This window comes from Mobula birostris, chromosome 31 (genome assembly GCF_030028105.1).
Source record: "Mobula birostris isolate sMobBir1 chromosome 31, sMobBir1.hap1, whole genome shotgun sequence".
Taxonomy (NCBI): domain Eukaryota; kingdom Metazoa; phylum Chordata; class Chondrichthyes; order Myliobatiformes; family Myliobatidae; genus Mobula; species Mobula birostris.
Window position 1 is genome coordinate 8,363,715 of NC_092400.1, and position 19,381 is coordinate 8,383,095.

The following is a 19,381-nucleotide window of genomic DNA, read 5'->3' on the forward strand; positions in this document are numbered from 1 at the left end:
TATAATTTTTTACACCAATTATATATTACATCACAAAAAATAAATAGATTAAATTCAAATCTATCCGATAAATGCTTTCGGTGTAATCAAGAAATTGGTACTTTTTTACATTCTACTTGGTCTTGTTTTAAAATTCAACCCTTTTGGATAAATTTAAGAGTCTTATTGGAACAAATTACTGGAACTCAACTTCCACATAACCCTGTATTATTTCTATTAGGTGATATTGAAGGGATAAAACCGAAACTTAAATTGAATAAATATCAGAAAGAATTTATAAAAATTGCATTGGCAGTAGCTAAGAAGACTATAGCAGTTACTTGGAAATCTGATTCGTATTTAAGTATGGATCGTTGGAATAATGAAATGGCTAGTTCTATTCCACTCGAAAAAATTACTTATAATTTAAGAGATAAATATGTAACATTTTTGAATATTTGGCGCCCTTATTTACAAAAGATAGGATGGCATATTTAAGTGCTCCGATAAAGACCTTGGTCCCTTGGAGAAAGTAACGAATAATTATACCAAATTTATTTTGAATCCCATGGAGCATGTGGAAACCTTCCAATACCCAGACGCCCTTTTTTTTCTCTTTTCTTTCCTTTTAGGTAGGACTATATATGGGGGGAAGGGGGGGGAGGGTAGATTTTAACTTTTCATGTATTCTTTTTGAAAACTCAATAAAAATTATATTACAGAATATTCTACAGTACTATAATGTGTAGTCTGAATTCATCCAGTTAATGCTGCCATGTTCTTTTGGTTGACTGTAAATGAGAAAAATTAACACAGTGGAGATAATGGACTGCCTTCCTACAGTGCTATCCTTCAAATCTTCATTTTCGTTGTAACATTTAAGGTGATTGGTGATATCTTCAAATCCTTTAAGATTCCTAACTTGTTGAAATAATGAAATCATTTTGTTTTCTCTCCCGGCAGTTTCTGATATCTCCAAGTCTGAATGCTTGAAACTGCAGTGAACTATACAATCCTGCATTGTCTTGCTGTTTATTTCTCGCCAACTATCAGTGACAAAAATCACTGCTTTTTGAACACAACTGCATAAAACTGACGTTACTTAAAAACCACTTGCTGTAAGCAAGGCATAGTGTCAAACGGCCACATAGGTGCATGCTTCTGACATTGGTTTGAAACTGTTCAGCAACGGTTTCCTGCCTCAATTAAGCGGCACAATGTCCCAAATAAACGAAGGGAATCACGGCTGTTTTCTCAATTAGTTTTTGTTCTTTAAGAGCTGTCCTAAATAAGAGGCTGTCCCAACTAACAAATGGCCCAATTAACCGAAATCCACTGTATATCCATGTCTAAAGTACGGAGAGTACAATTGTGTATATTATTCCCGATATCTCACTGGGGCCCTGGGTAATTGGAGCAAGACATATGTACTCTTGCACTTATTTCTTCTTGTAGTGAAGGCCAAGGGACAATTTGTCTTCCGGTGTTGTAACTGCAAGCTGACTTTAAGTAATTCGCTTTGTTGGATCTGTATTGATATGAAAATATAAAATAAGCTCAAAGCCAGTGTAGTCAAGTATGTACCCTTCTATTTTTGCTTTGTACTTTAACATGAAACGTATATGAAAATTTGAATGCTTTGAATTTTAAAAAAGTATAATTTTACATTGTCATAAATCTGGTGTAATATTGAATATCATTTTTGCCACTTCTCCTGAAAGCTTGCATGGTTCAAGTTTATATTGGGTTTAGAAATGTTTACTTTGTAGCAGAAAGCTTGTGATTTAAAATAATTTTGCTACTGATTTTTTTTACATCACCAAACTTCTAGATCTATTATTTTTAATATGGATCCAATCACTATATTTTGTATCAGAAAGATGAGTATCTCAGGAGATGGTGATGAGAATTATTTTATTTCTCAATGTGAACATCTTTGACTTTGCAAAATTTTAAAATTGAGAAGTTATTTGGGGGAAAATTATAACAAAAGTGTTGGCATGATTATTTCATAATTGCTGTGTGATATGTTTCCAGATGCAAAAAAATCTGTTCTCAAATCTATAATTTATCATGCTTACATTGCTTATTTATATGCTGATTGTAAAATGTCAAAAAAGATGAAAAATGAATAGAAATCTATGCAAAATGTTTTACCTGAATAATCAGCTTGAATGTGATGCAAAAGGATTTTGCTGCTGAAGGGCTGCCAGCGATTCAGGAAGCATCCCACAGCTGATCAGCTGACTCCTCTCCTGCAATGTGTTGGTTATTCATCTCACTGCTCAGCTGCAGTGACTGGTACAGCTAACTATGCATTTCGTTTGGTGCTCGCAAAAGAAGCAGAGGTATAACAAAGATATCCAGCAGGGAAAACACACGGTTTGACGTCGGATTTGTTTTATCCCATTTCAGCAGGACCATGTATTCATAAGGGATGAAGCAGGCCAGAAAGACTCACGGCCTGATCTGCGGCCTACACCGTCTCTCCATAGTCGGGCCTCTCTTCTCAAGAACCGAGAGCATTTTGCAACAATTAGAACAGCATCTCTGGTAAGCAATATGAAACAAAGGATTTTTGTATGTTTCTTTTTTTTCCCTGCAGTGACTGCTTATGCTAGTTAATCACCTTAATCTTTTAAGTCCAAGCATTATTTCTTCCCCCAATCACTAATTGTAAGCTAATTGTCCTGTATTAACCATTTATACTCAAGGTTTGTGTTGCTTTTGTCTTTATTTGTATGTTTTAGAAAGGTTAAATAAATGAAGCATAGCTTTAGCATTTAAGATATTCAGATTTTTTTAAAGAAAGGATTTATGGTTGCAGAGACTTGATCTCCAACGGGTAATCTGTTGAAGTACTGAGATGGCTGGCTCTCAGTGTAGCAAATGTCAGTCTAAAAGCAAGTATGCAGTCTTGCATTGTGCATTACACATTTTGTGTGCAGGCTGAAGGAAGGCGATGTAGTATTAACTTGCAAAATGTTTTATATCAGGGCCTGCTTAAGTATTTAGATCATGAGTAGGTAATTATTGAAAGTAAAATACTTCTGTAGTGTAAGATTTATTAATTAAAATCTATTTTACCTTAATGTATGTCTGGAACATTATTAGGATGTACAAATCAGTTACAAATACAACTTGAATTCAAATTGATCAATTTTCCTTTGTAGACGGCACTGTTCATTCAAAAATCATCAATTACAAGTCCAGAGAACCAAAATATATTATTACATAAAATAAGCCATCATGATTCTTATTTAAGGCTAAATATGGAAGTTAAAAGGTCCAACCAAGGCATTATCTTCTGGCTAGTGTCTGATTGTGTATAAAATAGTTTTACTTATTTCATGGAATGATGGTTTAATTGATTTCCAAATGGGATATCATGGCTTTACCTGTTTCAGGCATATTTAATTGCTCTTTATGCATGTCACTGCTGAGGAAACCATTAAATGTAATTTTGATTTTGGCTCTGTTACTGCATTAAAGGATTTGTGTGTGAGTATGTGTGTATGTGTATATGTAGGTACTTTCAGTTTGATAAAGTAGTTTTATCAAGAATGTGAAATAATTTGGTCTCTTGATCAGGGGTCATTGTCCTCTAATATTGGAAAACATGACATGTACAGTAGATGTTAGCTACTGAAAATCTATTACTTCTGTTTAAAAACCTAGCTTTTTAATGGTAGATTAGACATTTATGGATTTTTTTTTCCAGTCCTGGCTGGAAAGTCGAATAGAACAGCAACCTTATCGCAAAACTAAGTTGCTCACCTTTTCTCCCCATTAAAATGAACAAAACTGAGCAACTTGTGCTCAATTTTCCTCTTGTTTCTTGGTGATAAGAGGAAAGTTTTCCTTCCCCCTCCCCCCCATTACACTTTACTACCATAAAGCAACTCAGCTTTTCAACATAACTCATTTTTTAACTATCATGTAAGATTGCCATTGTTTGCTGTTCGCTTTAAGAAGTTGCCCGCCCATTATTCCAGTGAGCACATGCTTATCTACTTGTTAGATTAGCTGCAGTAACAATAAATGTGTATTTGACAATTTCAAATACAGCGTTAGTAAGCTTTTATACACATCCAATTTAACCACAGAATTTGTTACAATATTATTGACCTATTTACTTCTAAGAGTTTTTTGTTTCAAGTTTTTTTTGCACTGTGCACTATTTTTCAATATAGAATTTAGAACTGTAGGAAAGAGAACTTTTTGGTTGAGTATCATTTATTTCTTCACTTCTCAAACACATACCACCCTGTTATTTCACTGCATCAAAGGTATATTAAGTGTCAAACATTATAGATTTGACACATTTGTCCATAATATTTGGCATCAGAACACTGCATTTTTAACAATCACTTCAGGAGTATTCTTTTTCTGCACATTCTTAAAATTATGTCCTTCCCACGTCTAGCGTTGGAATTCTGAGGGAGGCTGCTTTGGATTAATCCGCAACCATCCTGTAAGATGTGATCGGTCTATGAAATGTTTCCCTGATGTTTGTCTGATTACAAGCTGTTAAATTTTGTCACCTGAAGAAGATCAGAGTTAGTTCTGCATCTAGTCCACGGGTATCCAATATTTCAGATTTGGAGGAGCATATTTGAAGTATGAATACACCAGAGAACAAAACTGCTGCAGGTCTAACTTTACGAATGATATAGGAGAGCTGTGGTACCTTTGGAGGCAGTTCTTAACTAGAAGAATGAGACTTTATTTCAGCATTTGTTAAACGGTTGTACCCTACTTGTACCAGCAAGTCAAAGGGTTTGAAGCATCCTGTTTCATGAATTGCTCATCATCCTATCAATTTTATTTTCTCTCAGTGAACCCCACTGCAAAGCCTTACTGCAAACATAGCGATCTGCTTTCTGAGAGCATCCTCATCCAGAATTCCCTACCTTGTGTCATCTCAGCAGTAAATCTTTATTGTGGCACAGTAACGTCGTGATTAGCACAATGCCTTAACAAACCAGCGACCCAGATTCAATTCCCACCGTTACCTCTAAGGAGATTGTACATTCTCCCTGTAAGTGTGTGGGTTTCTTCCGGATGCTCCAGTTTCCTCCCACACTCCAAAGACCTAACCAGTTGGTTAACTGGATATTGAAAATTTTCCTGTGGCTATGCTAGGATTAAATTGTGGGGTTGCTGGGATGCACGGCTCGAGCTATTCCATGCTGTATCTCAAATAAAAAACAAAAAAAAAAGGTGGGAGATGATTAAGCAAATTCCTATCGCTGGGCAGCAGAATACTGAGGATTTCCCCTTGAGAGGGTTAGTTATTCTGAGTACGAGAAACTGAATATTCACATTCATGTAATGTGTTTAAAATTAGGTTTTTTTAAATAAAACTTCTCAATCATTCATCTATAATTTTTAAAATATTTTTATAACCTTTGTTGCAAATTGACTGTCCTTGGCACTGACTGCAAAGAATTCTGCCCTGAAAAATTTTGCCATCCAGAGTGTAGGCTTCCCTTTTCCTGATGAAGGTTTCGAGCAGGCATCAGTGCACAGAAATCATGATGTCATTGTGCTAGCTGAGTACCCAATCAGATTGAGGAATTTTTACAGGCAGCAGTGCATGAATAAAAGAGGATAACATAGCTATCGTTTGATCATTTTACCAAATGGAACATATATGATGTACAGTAGAAGCTGAAAAATCCGATTTTAAAACTGAAATATATAGAAAACAGTTAAGTGGTTACACTGCTTACATTACATTTTTAGGTACCAAGTGTTTGCTAAGCAGGGAAAACAGCTCAGTATTCCATCTTGTATGTCACATAGCAGCATATAATATTTTTACAGTTATTTTGTTGTATAATCGGTTAAATCTCTTTTATGACATTTTATTTGATTCTGTTTTAGAAGGCTAGCAAATGGTGCAACCTGGAAAGGAGCACCCTATCACTGATTAGTAACCTGTGCATTTTGATATTGAACTGTGTCAATGCACAAATCATAAAAACTAACGCTGATTGTATCAACAGTGGCATTAATATTTGTATTATTATTATTTGCACAATTTAAGCCTTTAATTTTACTCCATACTTAAACTCTCCTGCTTTACTTTTTCCTTTCAAGTTTTGCTGAAAACAGAAGTATCTAATTTGCATGCAGCCTTTTGTAGTTAAAATTAAAACTGTAGTGGAAACATTATAGCAAAAATTGTAATTGCATAGCTTTAAACAACATCTAGCTTATTCAATAACTTCAATTCAGTTGTAGGTACATTTGTTTTATTATCTAATTTAGGTTACATAAAAATAAAACCGCATGAATTAATTGCAAAGTTTAGGACCAGTGGAAAAGTTCACTGTGTGATTCTATAAAATAGATGTAGGAACAGTTGTTGGCATGGGTAGTTGGGGAAGGATTTACACTGTCCAGTGGACTAAGAGTTTTAATTGATGGGAAATAAATCTTATTCAATTTTTTTTTGGTGTGGATGATGCAAATTATAGTGGAATTCTGATTTCCTCTTCTGAAGAAACCATGTCATGAAACCATTTCACCCTGGAATTGGGAAATGCCAAAACCAAGTAATATCAATCTTGGGTATCAATCTCTTGTTCTAATTTCATTGGGATACTAGTTTCTTGTTATAGCTTGAAACTTGAATTCCTAAGCATGCTTAAGTTGTCATTTTATCTGTTCAAGATATTAGAATGAACAATCTTCTAACTTGGGAGAAAATACCAGTACTCAGCACTCATTGCATTGAAATCTATGAATTTGAACTCATGAACTGTTTCAGAATTGGGACTTTGGTTCTCCATATAATGTACATAACTTAGCTTAAGAAAATGGCAGAATCACCTCCAACCAAATTTTAAATGCTTATTTGTCTAAAGGGCAAATTAATCTGTCAGTGGGGAAGAGTATTGAATGAAATTTAAGTGCTGTTCACTTGTTAAAACCTGAAAGTAGTGATTTTACAGTATTTTGGCTAGAACTGAGAAAATGTTGACTGGAGGTTAGTTTCTTGTTGGTTAAAAGTAGTTTGGAATATGTTTTTTTTGAAAACATGATCTCCATGTACGCATGCAAAAATAACTTGTGGAGTAAATTAGTTTCTATCATTTGGAATCATTTCTCATTTTTCTCTTTTAGTTTCATTTAGTTGGAGTCATGGATTGCTTGTTGGTTTTTAGTGCAGTTTACATCTGAAGCAGTTGTAGGATCAAGATACTTTAAATAGGGAACAACAAATTATATGTGGCATCACAAGTCAGGTGAGGGAATAATATTCTTCAAAAACATGTTAGTTTCATTTTTCCAAAGCAGATCATTAGCAGCATTTTTACTTCATAACTTTGCAATGTTTGTGAAGCAGATCTTTAGGACAATGAAAAATAGCTAAGTAGTCATGACTCATTTGAAAGTACAAATAGAATCATGAGCACAGAGGAAGCCATTGGCTATCAAGCCCATGTCAGCTCTCTGTAGACTAGCCTAGTCAGTGCCCTTCCCCAATAGATCCTCATAGCCTTGTATGTTTATCTCTCCAATGTGTCAAACCAATTTTTTTATTTCATTGATCATCCTCACTTCTACCACTGCTATCTCACAGACTCCAGGTCTTTACCACTTGTTGCAATTTTAAAAATTGTTCTGTACATTCCGTTGGTACTCTTTGCCAAATCTATGTCCTCCAGTATTTTACCATCATACAAACTTTGCTTTGGTCCACTTATTTAAGACTATCATAACCTTGTACCCCTCTTCAAAATTGCCCCTTCCTTTCCATTAATAAAACTGCCAGTGTCTTCAGCCTACTCTGTGACTAAAAGAACTTCATCCCTGGAAATATTCTGTCAATTAAGGACATCCACATTCTCTCTAAGGAGTGGTGACTAAGATTGGTGCAACTAGAGTTTTGTGAAGGTTCAGATTGCCTTTCTGATTCTGTATTCTGTTTATTAGGCAATATCCCATAAGCTCTGCTAAATCACTTTCAATTTATTCATCAAATTGCAAAGGTCCATGTACATATATCATTACTCCTTTGTTCCTGCATATTATTTAGAACTATGCCATTAAATCTGTATTGTCTCTGTCTGTACTCTGCAAAATATCTTACGTTGACAGCTCTATCTTTTCAATAGCTGCCTCCTCACTCAGTACTGATACCTGTGTCCCTATTCATCCTAATGTGTGTCCTAGCTTTACATTGATAATAGTTGCCTTTCCATTTTGACTCTTGTTGGCCAGGAGTGAATCTAGATGATTTAAAGCTCTATCTTGAAAGCATAACCATAGGACCTCAGTGCTGCTGATCTGTGACTTTCCATTAGTGCTCCAGAATATCCGGCAGCCTTTATGAGCTGTCCTTCATCCCTGAAGGGAGGCAACACACCATACCTAAATTAGAAGATTGAAGGTTTAGTTTCCATTTTGGGTATTGTAACAACCAAAACTAATTTGATGTTGCAGTGCAATAATGGGGTGCTCCACTCTCATAGGTTTATTCACTAGCATGAGAGGTCGCCACTCTTAAAACATTAGAGTGCAAAAAGTCAATGATATTTTGAAGAAACAAATTTTTCTACCCGAACAAGTTATGTATCTCTAAAGCAATAACTTAAAAAAAAAACCCTAGTCATAATCAAAAAGCTTCATGCAAGTTTGTGATCTTGTTTTTCACATTACAATAAGGACAACATTTCCAAAGCATCTTGGATAGCCATGATAGGCACGACGTGCACAAGTCATGTCCTTTTTAGTTATATGTCATTAGGTGAAACGTCATTGGCCTTTGCTGTAAGCAGGTTTAATTCTTGCAACACATACAAAATGCAGGAGGAACTCAGCGGTATCCATGGAGAGGAATAAACAGTGTTTCAGGCCAAGACTCAGTTCAAAACGCCAACTGTCTGTTCCTCTTCATGGATGCTGTCTGACCTGCTGAGTTCCTCCAACACTTTGTGTGTTCCTCAAGATTACCAGCATCTGCAGAATATCTTGTGTTTATGACTAGCACTTTCAATCCAGGAACTATTTGCACAAAATCTAACTTAAGGTAATGTAATAGAAGACTATCAAAAATCTATAGCTACTATATTTAAACTTACTGCAGCACATATTGGGGGGGAAAAAGCAAAATACTGAAAGTGATGAAAGTGCACAGTGAAGATGAAAAACCAGCTTAAAGCTTTTGGTCATTGACTTTCATCAGAACTCTTTATTGGCTCATGATGTAGTGGCATCCACACCGGACTCCAAGGCAAGTAGTCCAGGGTTTGAATCTGGCCAGCTTCTGACATGCTTTCCATCCAAGCTGGGTTGAGTGTTGAGCTAGCAACTCGACCTCATAATAAAAACAGACAAATGCTCAAAAAACAGCAAGGTTGCCACTGGGTTCACCATAAGGCACAGACAGGAACAACAATGACAACATGAATTTTAGTAGACAGTCATCGTTAATTCAGCTTTTCGCTCCTCAGATGCTGAATATTTCCAATAATTTTTGTTTTATTGCAGTTTAATGTTGTTTGATTTTATCTTTGTGTGGAAGAATATTTATGCAGTGGTGGCCTCAAACTAGAAACAAATTGATAAATTTATTTTTTTAATCATTCATATATTGGATATGGGCCAGGCTGATATTTTCAGTATTTACTGCCCATTTCCAATTGCCATTGAGAAGGTGGTATTGTTCTGTTCACTTCAACTGTTCCAGCTAGATAAGATATTCCCCAGTGCAGCCGGATAATTTTTGTAATATGACTCGCCAAAATGAAAATTCTATGACTATGGCATAGTCTGGATGGTGATTGTCCTTATATTTTGTGCTCTTAAAAGTGATTCAGAGCTTTGAGACATACTGTTTAAGAAATCATGGTAATTTGTCACATTGCATTTTATAAATGATGGAAGCAACAAAATGTCTAGTAGTAGAGGGAGTGAATGTTTAAGATGGTAGATGGAGTGTTAATTAAGTGGGTTGCTTTGTACTGGACATTGTTGAGTTTGTGTGAGTGTTCTAAGAACTGTTGCTAACTACCTTATAGATTGGAGAAAGTTATTGGGGAGATGGCGAGCGAGTCGACTTTCACAGAATATCCAGCCTCTGACCTGCTTGTGGTTGATCCAATTATGTCATTGGTTAGTAGCCACCTCCTTTGATCATGCCATGGATTGTTTAGGGGAGGTGGTTAGAATATCCCATATTCAAGGTTGTTGTCTAGGACTTGCATGGCATGATTGTTACTTTTCATTTACTAGCTCAGTGTAAATGTTGTCCTGTCATGCTTTGTGCAGTTGTGAACAGTTTTTTTTTGAGGGCCACAAATGAATGCATGTCATCAGTTATTGGGTTGGGGCAGGATAAAGTCAGTGATGAAACAACTAAAATTGTTTGTGTCTGTAACAATGCTGCATGGAAATTCTCCAGCAGTGTTTCAGAATGTCTTAATTACAGCTACCCAATTGGCTTTTTGTTGTTTGAGATACGACTCCATCCTTTGGAGCATTCTCAGATGATTTACATTGAACAATTTTACCTGAGCACCCAAATGCCACAGTCAGTGATGTTTAAGATCACTGGAATTCAGCCATTCTGTCCTTGTTTTGGCCAAGGCTGCAACAAGGCCTGGTGGTAAAAAGTCTTCTAGAGTCTAGAATATGCATCAATGAGTACGTTATTGGAAACTAATTCAACACCTTCCTTTATTTGGCTGATGATTGAGAGGAAGTTGAGATAATTTTCCTGGATTAGGTTTATTCTATATTTTATATGAGTCAGATATGCCTGCAAGATTTTCTGCTTTTGCCCAGATAAATGAACACATTCAATAGAAACACTTGAATTAATGTAAAATGTCTTGACAGCTTCAGACCGACATGGGGATTAAGGACAAAGAACCTAGCAATAATCTTATATGTCAAGATTACCCTTTTAATAAAACAAAACAAAAATTATTGGTCCTTATCTTCCTCTTAAGTGTAGCTGTCAGTCAATCAAGTCAAACACTCTGAAGGATCTTCAACGCTGCAGGCTTATTGAATGATTTGATGTGAAGGGAAAACTTCATAAATCGATCTGTCCCAAATCTGTTAATAACCTGGCAAACCAGTAATAACTGAGCCTATCAACACTTATCATTATAAGTCTTGTATATCAAAGATGGCGATGATAGTAATCAAACTGCAATGCACGTTTTTGCAGTTTGCGGAATTAACTTAATTGTGCATGTTCAGTTTCTATGAAATAACTATTAAATAGTACATCTGAACTAGAAATGTTCCATTTTAATATCCCTATTTTCCTTAATTTTAATATCCTTATAATATTGGTCATCTTAATTTCATGATTTTATTCTTGCTACCAGGTTACAAGACAGATCCATGAGCATGAACAGGAAAACGAATTACGTGAACAGATGTCGGGCTACAAGCGGATGCGAAGGCAGCACCAGAAGCAGCTGATGGCTTTAGAGAATAAGTTGAAGGCTGAGATGGATGAACATCGTCTAAGATTGGAGAAGGAAGTCGAAACTCAATGTAACAATGCATCCATTGAGCTGGAGAAGCTGGCAAAAAAACAACAGATTGCCATGGAAAAGGAGGTAAAATGGAAAAAAAAAAAAAAGAGAATCTTATGAAAGATCAATATAAAATTAGTCTTGGAAGAGAAGGAGGCAGAGCCATATAAATAAACATTTAGAAACTATGGACTATTTAGGTTATGATACTTGGTACTGCATTGATTGGTTTCCAAAGTGTGATGTTAAGTTCAGGGAACAGGATGGGTAAAATGAATATCAGGTATAGAGTGAGACTGAATAAATTTTAAAGTGGCTATTAAATGGCCAATTATGCTGCTTTGTCTTTGCAGTGTGTCGCTAATAACAAGAAAGTGCCGTGTTGGCCAGACTATACAAATAAAAGCAAAGGAAAAAAAATTGGCCAAACTAATGACTTGTTCAAAGACACAGCACTGATACAGATGTAAAGGCTGAATTAGCAGAAGTTGGAGAATCCGATAGTCTTGAAGGCAGCAACATGCCAAATGATGATTGAGTTCCTCAAAACTGCATTGTTGTCTGTACCCAGAGAGTTGTCCTACACCATTACCTCTCAAGTTTCCCTTGGGTCTTTCCTTGGAACACACAGATTTCTTGTGTTGCTACCTGGCAACATAACACAACATTTCTCCATCTCTTAATAGATAATTTCTTGGGATGTCCCAGTTTTCACTGATTCGTGGCACTTATTGTCAAACTTCCAACTTTGGAAGAGTGAAAATTTCCACCAACTAAATGCTGCATGATTCCAGTATAATCACTCCCAACATTGGAACGCCATTTTAAGATCCCTTGGCCTTGAGCTCTAAAATTCTACCCTTTATGTGATGCTCATTAAAATCTGAAATTGAATTGACTTTATTACTTACATCCTTCATTTGCATGAGGAGTAAAAATCTTTATGCTACCTGAAGTTTTCAGTTTTTGATCATTTCCCTTGATTTGCCTCAATGGTGAACTTGTATGTAAATTACTTGTGTGTTTGTTGAATTACTGTATTGGTAATCAAGGAATCAGTTTGGTTCACATCTGAATCATGAAACTGGCATTTATTTTAACACACTTTTTATTTCAATTTAAAATCAAGATCTTTAATTGACTAGATTTCTAGCTCTGGATGCCCTTTTCCCCTCAAAGGATAATGACTCGTTCATCTGTGCTTGATGAATATTCTCTTTTAAGACCTTTTACTGTTCATTTAATATTTTTTTTTCTGCTAATCTTGGATTCCAGTCCATCTGGGTCAGATCCCTTTGCATATCATTGAAATTATTTTTCTTGTTGAATAGTTTCACATAAGTTCCATTATTTTTCTGCATCTACTGCGAACAGAGTGTTTGGATTACCCCTACACATTTCTCTACAATTTTGTACTCTACAATTAGCTTTAATAGTTTATTTTTTGTTTTCCTAATGTTGCAAATGTGTATGCTAATAAAGTAATTTCTCAGGAGTACTTCTTCCTTCTTGGCCCTTGCAGTCTTCTAATTAACAGTGGAGTTGTTGAAGGCACCTGCTGTCTAAAGTTTTGGCACCTTTCTGAAATTTTCTAACACATTCACTCTTTCATCTGCTTCACATTATTTTGAGGCCTGAAAAATAACAACTTCTCTATTCTTCAACTGCATTCACAGTATTCTCTCTTTTGATTTTCAAGCATATTGCCCTGTTTCTGGGAATGTGCTACATCAAGTTCCCATTCCTACTTCGAGCCTGATTTCTATTGGTTTCTTTAAATAATCTCTGGGGCTACATGCAACAAAAACTCATCAACCAAGTTTACCCCTCTGCAGATTTGTAAAACGCACAAGTTTTCCTTGCATCTCTCAGCTTTCTATTCCTTCTTATTTCTAAACTTTATTTTTGTTGCTTTCCTAATACAATGTCAACTTGAATCTACTCTCAGATTATTACCATATTGCCCTTCCTCTAGCCAAAGCTGGCAATTAAATTCAATTTAAAGACTGCTATTAATTTAAAATAACTCTAATTATCTATCTTTAAAAGTTTAATCCAACTGAATTTAAAGTTGCCAAAAAAATTGACTCATTTGTGCATATTTCATAGATTTGCTCAAATTATTGGGCAAATTCTTGAGAAGTGTGCAGTGAGTTTGAATTCTTATTTAATTTTATATGAGCTAAAACTTGTTTTTTTGTGTGCTGAGAACATTATTAAATGTAGATTAAACATTGAAGTGGCTAAATAGGACTCTGCTATCATAGTTTCATGGCTGTTGCCCTTTGCAGCTGAATATGAACTTTGCTTCTTTCAGATGAAGATAGCAGCACAGGATGAGAAAAAAACACAACAACAAATTGCAGCCCAACAAAAAAAGGAACTGACCATGTTCTTAGACTGTCAGAAGCACCAGTACAAACTTTGTAAGGAAAAAATTAAAGAGGTAAGTATGAATAGGGGACCACATTTTGGGATGGGAGGGTGCGCTGGGTTGAGTAAGTCACTATTTCACAAAACAGAATTGCGTTTATTTTCATGCAGAACTTGAAGCCTAAAGTAATCTTGAAAGGGTCTGAAAAAACACTCTATGTGACATTCATTTTAGATCATTTGTCTGAGGTTCATGGTTCAAGAACTGAGATTCTGCAAATCATCATCCACCTAATTCAGAGGAATTATTTGAATTTTCTGTCCTGTGATAGAATCAGAAATTTAGTGTGCATATTGGGCAAACGTGGATTATTTGGGTTAATTTCAATTCCCAGCTTTAAGCATTTCCATTTCTCTTCTCAAGTAATATCATCTCATCCACATTCCGGCCTTTTTCCACCATGTACGTAGCCAAGGAGGATGGCAAATGATAAATGGCTATATCTTCCTATGCATCTTTTAAGGGCTTTGGTTTTTATTCAAGGCTGGGGATCTCAAAATTTGAATATACTAGACAACTTAATATTTTCCCTCTGCTTTTGTTTATCACTACCATTTCTTCACTCTCTTTTCCCTTAATGATAGCGTCTATATCATTCCCATTTTCTGTGAAGCCATGGAAAGTATTCATTCAGACATTTACACATCTTTAGCTTCTACACTGATATTGTCACTTTGGCCTCTAATAAGGCATGTTCTGGTATCCTCTTTCACTATGTGTTTATAAACTATCTTGGTGGTTGCTTTGATTTTTATCGATACATCTTGTACACCCACTCAGCCTCCTTAATGTTATCTGTGCAATTTTTCTACTCCAGGAGATGAATGAAGATCACAGTACACCAAAGAAGGAAAAGCAAGAGCGATTGTCCAGGCACAAGGAAAACCTTCAACGCACACAGGCAGAAGAAGAATCACAACTTCTTGGCCGCCAACGATTGCAGTATGATCGAAACTGTCGGGAGCTTAAGCGTAGGTTGTTGATCATGCGACATAATTTGGAGCAGGAGCATCTACGTGAGGTAAAATAGAAGAGAAATCAGTCCTGTGTATATGTGAATCTTCTCATTTAATACCTTCTGCTTTAAAATAGAGGCATCAGTGTTGATCAGAATAGCAAAATGAGTAACTTTCTCTCTGCTGTCTTCACGCCATTCTGTTCATGAAAGGAAATTTTATTTAATTTTTAGTTCCAAACAGGTTTTTTTAAATACACTTAATGACCACTTTATTAGGTACACCTGTACACCTGCTTGTTAATGCAAATATCTAATCAGCCAATCATGTGGCTGCAACTCAGTACATAAAAATATATAGACGTGATTAAAAGGTTCAGTTATTGTTCAGACCCATCATCAGAGTGGGGAAGAAGTATAATCTAAGTGATCTGATGTGGAATGATTGTTGTTGCCAGATGCGGCGGTTTGAGTATCTCAGAAACTGCCAATATCTGAATTTTCACGCACAATAGCCTTTTAGAATTTACAGTGAATGGTGCGTTAAAAAACATCCAGTGAGAGCCAGTTCTGTGGGTGGAAATGCCTTGTTAATGAGAGGTCAGAGGAGAATGGCCAGACTGATTCAAGTTGACATGAAGATGACAGTAACTTCAATAACCACACATTGCAAAATGGTGTGCAGAAGAGCTTCTCTGAATGCATAACACATTGAACCTTAAGTGTTTGGACTACAGTAGCAGAAGATCACACTTGAGTGTACATTGTACTCAAGATTTGTAAACAAAATGTAGTTTTAAAGGACTGAAGATGCATGTCAATAACCGCCATTCACCTTTACTTAGGCAGGTCTCAGACCTATGCAGATATGCCGAGTCTAGAATATGCTAAGTGACAGATGCCAGTGGAGTAATAGTTGCAAGTGTATCTGTCACCCTAGTGTCATCAGTTCCCATGTGGAGTCCAGTAGTGGAGCTCAGCTGTCCTGGGATTGTCCAGCATTATTCTGGGAAATCTAACTCTGCCATCCCAATCTAGCCAGATAGTTATAGAGGTTATCAGCACTGAAGCAGGCCCTTGTCCATGCCAACCATGCTTTCTGACCAAGTCAGTCCCATTAATCCAAGTACCTGTTAAATGTTGGTAATGTATCTGCCTCAACTACTTCCTCTGGTAGCTCACGCCACATACTAATCCCTCTCTGGATGAAAGGTTCCCCTCAGGTTCCTATTAATTTTCACCCATTCCACACTAAATCTAGACCTTCTAATGATTACCAACTTTCTCTGCACTCTTTCCAGCTCAATGACACAATTCGTATAGCAAGTGACCAAAACTGAAAATAATATTCCAAATGTGGCCTCACCAGTGTCTTGTTTAACTGCAATTAACGTCCCATCATCTGTGGTGATGCTTTGATTGATGAGGACCAGTAAGCCAGAAGCGGCCTTCAGCACCCTGTTCTACCTGTGGCATCACTTTCCAGGAACGATGTACTTGTACTTCAAGTTCTGTCCGCTACAGCATTCTCCAGGGTCCAGTTGTTGACTGTGAATGTCTTACCCTGTTTTCTCTTCCTAATATACCACACCTTACACTTATCCAAATTCTTCAGCCTACTTACCCAGTTGATCATGATCCTTCTATAAATCCTAATAACCATCTTCACTCTCAGTGACACCATCTGTTTCAGTCTCATCTGCAGTCTCGCTAACCATGTTTTGTACGTTCTCATCCAGATCATTTCTATAGATGACAAACAGCAATGGGCCAAGCACTGACCCCTTGGAAACAAAACATAATCTTCCATTATCACCTGCACCTTCCTCTCAAACCAATTGTACATTCTCCTTGAATACCAAACAATCTAACTTTCCACTTTTTCTACCCCACCCCTGCCTTCTTTGCAACTTGTTTTCTAATTTTTCCTAATTTCAATGAAAAGTAGTGTAAATTGTTCTCTTCATGGATCTTGTCTGAGCTGCTGAGTATTTTCCAGCATTTTTTTCTTTCGTTTTATTTCAAATGTCTGCCACCTGCAGTTTTTATTTTCTTGTTTGTATGAATTTTACCTCTGATATTGATTGTAATTTGTGTATTTAAATTATCACCATAAGGCAGATGTACTAATTGTGTTGCTCACAAAATATGAAACTCTGCCAGTTGTTCAAGAACATCATTCAGTTGCTGAATTTATTTCAGAACAGATGAAATGTGATCATTTAATATCACTGTCTACCTTGTAGGAAGTGAATAAGAAGCAAACGCAGAAGGAGATGGAACACGCCATGTTAATTCGACATGACGAGTCCACGCAAGAACTGGAGTTCCGACAGCTGAACATGTTGCAGAGGTTGAGGATTGATCTGATCCGCTTGCAGCATCAGACTGAGCTGGAGAATCAAAGGGAATATAATACACGGCGAGAGCGGGAATTACATCGAAAGCATGTCTTAGAACTCCGACAGCAGCCAAAGAGTCTAAAGGTATGGGATGGATCTTAAGACTTGACCATTCTTAATAAATCCCAAAGAGAGGGTTTGGGTGAGCAGAAATGGTGGTGAGTTCATGAGGGAGATGGTTATTTAAGACTGATTAATACTGGGTTCTGGTTTTGAATGTTTGTTTATTCATTTAGAGGCACAGTATGGTAACAAGCCCTTCTGGTCCAACAAGCCAGTGCCACCCAAAAACATGCATATGATTTAGATAGGCATGGATGAAAAAAAAAGTGGAGAGTGATGTGGGAGTTAAGGGTTAGAATGATCTTGGAGTAGGTTAAGAGTCAGTGCAACACTGTGGGCTGATGGGCCTGTAGTGTGCTGTACTGTTCTATGTTCGCTGTTCTGTACTATATTAGACTAATGGAATCATAAGACCATTCGACTCCAAGACATAGGAACAGAATTAGGCCACTTGGCCCATTGAGTCTGCTCCGCCATTCCATCATGGCTTATTTATTATCCCTCTCAACCCCATTTTCCCACCTTCTCCCCATAACCTTTGATGCCCTAAGTGAGCAGGAACTTCTCAAACTTTGCTTTAAATATACTCAATGACCTGGCCTCCACAGGCATCCGTGGCAATGAACTCTACAGATTCACCACCCTCTGACTTCTCATTTCTGTTTTAAGTGAATCTCCCTCTATTCTGAGGCTGTGTCCTCTGGTCAGGGATTCACCTGCTGTAGGAAACATCCTCTACACATCTGCTCTGTCTTAGGCCTTTCAATATTCGATAGTTTTCAGTGAGATTTCCCCCGCCCAACCACCATTCTTCTAAACTCCAATAAGTACAGGCTTAGAGCCATCAAAAACCTTCTCATATGTTAACCCTTTCATTCCCAGAATCATTCTCATGTACCACCTCTGGGCACTCTCCAATGCCAGCACATCTTTTCTTAGACAAGGGGCCCAAAACTGCTCTCAATGCTTCCAACTGCAGTCTGACCAATGCCTTATAAAACCTCAGCATCACATCCCTGCTCTTATATTCTAGTCCTCTCTAAATGAAAGCTAACATTGCATTTGCCCTTTTTATTACCAACTCAACCTGCGAACTAACTTTTCAGAAACCCCGCGCAAGGATTTTCTCCCCATTTAGAAAATATTCTGTGCCTTTATTCCTTCTACCAAAGTGCATGACCATTCACTTCCCCACACTGTACTCCATCTGCCACTTCTTTGCCCATTCTCACAATCTATCCAAATCTTTCTGCAGACTTCCTCAACACTACCTGCTCCTCTACCTATCTTTGTATCGTCTGCAAATTTGGCCACAAAACCATCAATTCTGTCGTCAAAATCATTGAGATATAACGTGCATAAAACAGTCCCAATATCGACCTTTGTGGAACACCACTAGTCAGTGGCAGTCAGCCAGAATAGGTCCATTTTGTTCCAACTCTTCAACTCCTGCAGTCATCCAGTCTTCTATCCATGCCAAAATCTTTCCTGTAATACCATGGGCTCTTTTTAAGCAGCCACACATGAAGTATCCTGTCAAAGGCTTTTGGAAAATCTAAGTTAATGACATCTACTGCCTCACTTTTGTCTATCCTGCCTGTTATTTCCTCAAAGAATTCTAACAGATTTGTCAGGTTAGATTTCCCCTGACTTTGTCCTACATTATCATGCGCCTCCAAATACCCAGAAACCTCATGCTTAATAATGGACTCCAACATCTTCCCAACCACTGATGTCAGGCTGACTGACCTATAATTTCTTCTGCTTTCCTCCCTTCTTAAAAAAAGTGAAGTAAAGTTTTCAATTCTCCAGTCCACTGGAACCATTCCAAAACCTAGTGATTCTTGAAAGATCATTACCAATACCTCCACAATCTCTTCAGCTATCTCTTTCAGAACCCTGTGGTGTATTCTCTCTGGCTCAAGTGACTTATCTATCTTCGGACCTTTCAATTTTTCAAGCATCTTCTCCTTAGTAACAGCAATGGCACTCACTTCTGCCCCCTGCCACACTCAAATTTTTGGCATCCTGCTAGTGTCTT

At 37.0% G+C, this 19,381-nt stretch overlaps 1 protein-coding gene across 4 annotated transcripts in view; it reads left to right on the forward strand.

Moving 5' to 3' along the window:
* The window catches only part of taok3a (TAO kinase 3a), a 116,576-nt gene that overhangs the window by 84,284 nt on the left and 12,911 nt on the right, over positions 1–19,381 (forward strand). For all 4 annotated transcript variants that reach the window (XM_072247955.1, XM_072247959.1, XM_072247956.1 and 1 more), the window contains 5 exons: positions 2,395–2,532; positions 11,334–11,570; positions 13,804–13,932; positions 14,738–14,941; positions 17,122–17,361. In XM_072247955.1, coding sequence (XP_072104056.1) covers positions 2,395–2,532; positions 11,334–11,570; positions 13,804–13,932; positions 14,738–14,941; positions 17,122–17,361 — 948 coding nt within the window. The remainder of the gene's footprint in view (positions 1–2,394; positions 2,533–11,333; positions 11,571–13,803; positions 13,933–14,737; positions 14,942–17,121; positions 17,362–19,381) is intronic.